The sequence below is a fragment of the Leptidea sinapis genome, chromosome 3 (assembly GCF_905404315.1).
Source record: "Leptidea sinapis chromosome 3, ilLepSina1.1, whole genome shotgun sequence".
Taxonomy (NCBI): domain Eukaryota; kingdom Metazoa; phylum Arthropoda; class Insecta; order Lepidoptera; family Pieridae; genus Leptidea; species Leptidea sinapis.
Window position 1 is genome coordinate 15,840,423 of NC_066267.1, and position 5,860 is coordinate 15,846,282.

Here is a 5,860-nt window from a genome sequence, read left to right on the forward strand (position 1 = left end):
ATAACTTAGATATAAGAAATTGTATTCTTTATTGTTGAATAAACGGCTAAATTATTATATTATAGTATTCTCTAGGTAGCAGAAATGTCTACATTAATATTATAGACTTTGTCTAACCAACTCAATACAGACTGCTGAGTGAAACCATCTAGTTTTTAGAAGCCGAGTACCCCTGAGCTGTGGGAGTCTATTGAAGCATAGTTTAATAGCTGATATAACTTGTATTAGTTTTGTTGTACTGATTATTTATTTTTGAAATCAGTTTTTTTTTAATTTGCTGTTCAATTAGAATTACATTTACCTACAGACAAGTTGTACATTCGTCTTTGTAGGTATTTGTCTAAAACAACCCATAATCTCCCAATACGAACTGTATTATTCCTTAGGTGAATAATCTACCTTGAATGTTTCGCAATAAACACAAATAATGAATTAAAATATTTAATAAGATCATAAATAATTGAAAATTTGATGCATTGGGAAATTCAAAGATATGTTACATAATTAGCATATGTATTCAAATAGTGAAATATAACATTGTTAAATTTTCACAAAGTATATTAATTACACTTAATTTATTCCTCGACTAGAGTCACCCTGTTTTTATCAACCCTGACATTTGGTGCGCTTTTCAATTTTTTTATAAATTTATCGGCAATTCTGTCGTCAATATCACATCCAGTGAACTCACTGTATTCACCCAAAACTTTCTTTTGCAGTCTTTTAAATGGAAGTTCATTATCTTTCTTTTTCAAGGCAGAAATGATTACATCATGCCAGTTAAATTTACCATTACTTTCTGCAGTCTCCTCAATTTTGGCTACATTTTGGTCATGGAGGCAAACACTTTCGTCCCCTTCTTCGTCAGTTTTCAATTTTTTCTTAGTCTCCTTAACTTTAGCAACCCCATTCTCAACATTCTCAACACTCTCAGTTACTTCTAAGTTTGTCACAGTGTCCTGTCTCTTGCGCTTCTTCTTGTTTTTACCTTCGATTGGCACATTTTCACTTCCAGATTCTGATTTGTTTCTATTCTTTTTACCCTTCTTGTTGGTTTCTGGAATATTTTCCACAGCTTCAGGAGTTGGTGCCCGTGGAGCTTCTGCACTCTGTAGCTCGGCTTCATACTTCTTGCGTTTCTTTTCCTCCTTTTTTTGTTTCTTTGTTAGCTTGGTGTCATCTTTCGCAGCACCATTCACTACTTCATTGTTATTTCCACCATTAATCCCATTATGCTCATCACCATTAGTTACGCCATTGGCTATTTTTTCATCATTTTCTGGTGGTAGTCCATTTGTCTCTGTATTGTGCGCACCATTTGTGTCTTTTGTTTCTTTGTTGTTTTTATTATTTGAATTGAGGTTCGCCAACTCTCCAAGCTTTACTGAAATCAAATCCCATGCAGCATCAATATCCTTTTGATTTGTTTTTTGACCACAAACATTCTTAACAAAATTAATAAACTTGGGCTTCTTCCTTGGTGTGTTATTGTGTTTGCCAATTGTTTCTATAATACGTAAGACATTTTTAGAAGCGTTTTTTTGTTCATCAAGGACAGACTGCAGCATTTCGACCCATGCGTTTTGTTTTTTTTCGCCTTTTTTCTCTTTAGCCTGAAACCCTTTGCCAGAATAACGTTCCTCTTCAGTTATACATTTTATGTGAGACTCATAGTCATCCCCTCTGAAAAATATTTATTTCTATTAATCGAGGATGTCCTCAACACCAGAGGTTAACCACCAACTTTTCATATACAATGTGAAGGAACTTTTCCTAGCCTATTCTAATACACAATAGTACAGTTAAATTATTATGATAGGATTAGGAGATTAACCTAATGTGAAGAAGCAATCTGATGTTTTTTTTTATTTATATAAGAGGGGGCAAACAGGCAAGAGGCTCACAAGATGGAAAGTGGTGACACAACTGCACATGGAAATCTATAACACCAGTGGTCAAGAGATATGGACCTTTAAATAAATTTGGGAGTGTACACATATCTTGATGATTGGATAAGTAGTTTGTAGTATTGTTTTGCGAAAACAGTAGCCAGAGATTGATTCCAATAATGGCTATGCGAGGCAAGAAATTTTGAATGCCAGACAACAATATGATGCAGGTGGAATTGGACAACAATGGAGGCAGGTGCATTCAGACATAATGTGAGGTGTTGCAATTTAACTGCTGGTATCAACAGACAAGTCCCTATGATGAATGTGGTAGAAGATGTATAGACAACCCACCACTCTTTGCAACACCAGATTAAAGTTAATTGGAGATGACTTGATTGTTAATGATTTGAGCCACTCTTCATTGTATGTGGTCAAATAGAATAAGCCGGTATTGGTGAGCACCCACCCCAGAGATGAGAACAGTACTCCATGTGAGCCCAAATTGGCTCTGCACATAGTTGCAGGCTGTGGCATGTAGTTAACTACTGTCTCCCCTTACTGAGTATGCACACATGAGTTTTAAATTGAAGCATGCACATAACAACCTTGATGCTCCAATCCGATTTTTACCTGACACAATCCTAGGATGGTCACCATATGATAGCGTGTAGTGTGCAAACACCTTTAATATAAAAAATGATGCATGCTTAAAATATGTGCATATAACAGAAGTAATCCTACATTAAGGGAGGTTAGTAATACCAAATACAATTATTGTTTATGTTCTATAGAATGAAATAATAACATTTACAATATACTGAGTGGCTGAGAACTTGACATGCAAAGCTAAAATTTGAATTTGGCTCATTTTATTGGCCAATGTTCTGGGAAGTTTTTAAAAATAGTTAGAAGCCATAGGCTCCCCATTTTATTTATTTTTTTTGATACTTTTAACAATTTCCATGAATTTAGCTGGAGCAGTTATCTTGAACTTACTACTCAATTCTAAACTAGTTCTGCATTGTCTAAACTATTCATAGTTTCTTATGTGGTTATTGCAACTGTAGTTAATAATTATCAACAATAAAATTTAGTAAAAGTATTCAAAAAATTAGAAAAAAGTCCTAAACCACAATGAGGTTAAAAAAAAGGATAAAAGGGGAAAAAAATTATTATCTCCTAGACTACGCAAAATCATAGAACATACATAGGGATGATTCCGATACTTATCACCATAAGGCTTTCAAATTTTAGCTTTGGACATCAACTTCTCGGCCACCCTGTATATAATAATAATAATAATAATTATTTATTTCGGACACCATACATCCATAAGTATTAGTTATTAAGTTAGTAACAATTATTCTTAGACTAAGTTAGTAATGTTAGTGGTAGTGTTAGTAATTGTATGTTAGTTACAATTTTTCTTAAAAATTATGTTAGTAAGGTTAGTTATTTTCACAATAAGTTGCACCTAGCTAGAGGCGCATGCAAGCAGTGGGGAGTCCCACCTGCATGCCAACGCTCTTAGGATAGTGTTGGGGCTAGCCTGGAGCCCGTTCATTAATGATGCGCATCTTTTTCTAATGATCGCGTAAAAATCATCAACGCGCGCCTCTGCAAACATGCCGGATGCACTACAAAACCTAGGCAGCCCCATCACTACCCTAAACGCGTCATTATATTGCAGATGATATCAAAGGCTGCACGTGTAAAATGATTGGCAATAAGCCTTAAACAGAGTTATTTTTACTTGTTCACTGCAACGCGCAAACCTTCGGGCCAGCATATTACAGCGGACAGCCAACGCCCTATGTTCCCTCTCTAAGTCTAGGATATCACTTAGGTTGTCGGAGACCCAGTGGCCAAGATATTTAAACTTCGTTACCATATTTAGTGGTGCGTTACACAGCGATAGAGGTTCTTTATGTTTGTAAATTTTATTACCCGACTTAAATATCATAAATTCGCTTTTACTTGTATTGTATCGAAGACCATGGGCCTCCGCATAACGTTCACATATTCTCAGCAGCTTTCTTAAACCCTTAATTGAGGGGCTCAGCAGAACCATGTCATCTGCGTAGCTGATGTTGTTGACACATACACCAGCCACGTGACACCCAAACCTGGTACGGCTGAGCTCCTCAATGAGGGAGTTTATGTACAAATTAAAAATACTAGGCGAGCTGATCCCCCCCTGTCTCACCCCGCACTCCAGACCAAAGGCATCCGAATAGGCATTAATCCACTTAAACACGTTTTCTTGATTACCATACCAGAATTTTAGGAGCGAAATAATGTCATCTGTTACACTAGTATCACGACGTAATTTTTCCCACAAGATATTATACAACACCATATCGAACGCCTTCGATAGGTCTAGATAGCAGGCGTAGACTGGTGTTTTTCATATATATGTGTGTGTGTGAGTTTAAATTGTGTAAAAATCACACTGTTCTCGGCTGAGATCTATAGAGCAAGTAAGTTTTTTTTATTGTTTCTGCAATCAGTCACCAAGATGATAAGAGGAATTGTTGGAGCAACTGTGATAGTAGAGTGGAGCGGCCAATGCCGCTTCTCTCCCGATAATATGTGGTCACATTTCAGTCGCTTAACCACTGGCATTTGTAGCATCTCTGTAATTAATACATTAGAGTGTTGTTCAAGACGGTCATTGAGTTTCGCCCTGTACCGCTCAATCTCTGATTTATCAGTCAGTACTTTAAGATATTTGTGTATTTCTGTTTATTTAAATTGAGTATTGACTATTGCCCACAGTATGCCTTTTAGCAAGTAAGTTGAAGTCAGTATTTATAAATATTGCTTTGAGTAAAGCTTGCTTACCTTGCACTTAGTCCACTATAACAACTTTTTTTTTTATGGAACAGGAGGACAAACGAGTGTACGGGTCACCTGGTGTTAAGTGATCACCGCCACCCACATTCTCTTGCAACACCAGAGGAATCACAAGAGTGTTGCCGGCCTTTACAACTACTTATGTTAGAAGCAGTAAGCAGTACTAAGCAACAGAAGTGGAAAGCAAGAGAGGGGCCTTTGTGTTACAGTTACATCCAGAGACTGAATCTTTTAAAACTCAAGTCAATCAATAAAAGGCTTTTAAACTTAAAATTGAGTATTCACATAATACCTATATTTATTTACACATAGAAGCTCATCCTCATATAATTATTTCTATTAAATTTAACCCTTATTTGTATTTTCTTTATGAGATATGAAAATAATATTTAACATATCTGACATTCTGTACCACAGAACTTGCCCAATTGGGCCTGAAACCACTTACACTTGACAAGGTGTACAATTTTCATATCATACTCTCACTTCTATTTATTAAATAAATGTTTATTGTAGGCAATTAATTTGGATGACACATAACTTTGAAGAGGTTATAGAATAGAAAAGGGACCTTTATTTTAGATGGCAGTGTGATTGCCTTTTATGTAGATACTTACAGAAAGTCTTTGAAACAATCCATGCAGGATAAATTCGGATTTTTGTTCCGGCATTTTGTTAGATAATGTTTTTCAACTTTAGGCTTCTGTACTGATTCTCCGCAATGGCCGCAAGTGAAAACAACCATATTATTCAGTAAATTATTCAGTTGCTGATATGGCCTGAAAGTGTGATAAGTAGTATAAATATATCATAAAAATATAGCACATATATTGTCGACAATAGCGTATAGTCTTAGGTAGCTATCACAGTTTATACTATATCTTCTCAATCACAATCAGACTCATAGAACACTAGTAATCAGAATTATTTAATTTTCAAGCTGATTACAGATACTAAATGAACCAACCGTATTTAAAAATCTTATAAAACACGTGGTGGGTTGACCGAAATTACACTTTGTAGTTTCTGTTTGTACCGTGTTCTATTTTGCCAAACATTTGTTTTTCTAGATTTTACAATTTACATTTTACAATTTTCTGTTGACTTTGAGC

At 35.5% G+C, this 5,860-nt stretch overlaps 1 protein-coding gene across 1 annotated transcript; it reads right to left on the reverse strand.

Annotated features, from left to right (window-relative positions):
• Window positions 1-496: 496 nt before the first annotated feature.
• On the reverse strand, window positions 497-5,860 carry LOC126978871 (cell growth-regulating nucleolar protein). Its single transcript, XM_050827990.1, has 3 exons — window positions 5,716-5,860; window positions 5,366-5,527; window positions 497-1,683 (listed from the first exon to the last, which is right to left on the reverse strand). The coding sequence occupies exons 2-3, from the start codon at window positions 5,491-5,493 to the stop codon at window positions 576-578; spliced, it is 1,236 nt and encodes a 411-aa protein (XP_050683947.1). The 5' UTR covers window positions 5,494-5,527; window positions 5,716-5,860; the 3' UTR covers window positions 497-575.

What these genes read in the sequence shown, in the direction of transcription:
- LOC126978871 (XM_050827990.1), bottom strand. Translation starts at nt 5,493, where the DNA reads ATGGTTGTTTTCACTTGCGGCCATTGCGGAGAATCAGTACAGAAGCCT. An exon ending in GATTGTTTCAAAGACTTTCT is followed by an intron (nt 1,684 to 5,365) that starts GTAAGTATCTAC and finishes AATATTTTTCAG; the next exon opens with AGGGGATGACTATGAGTCTC.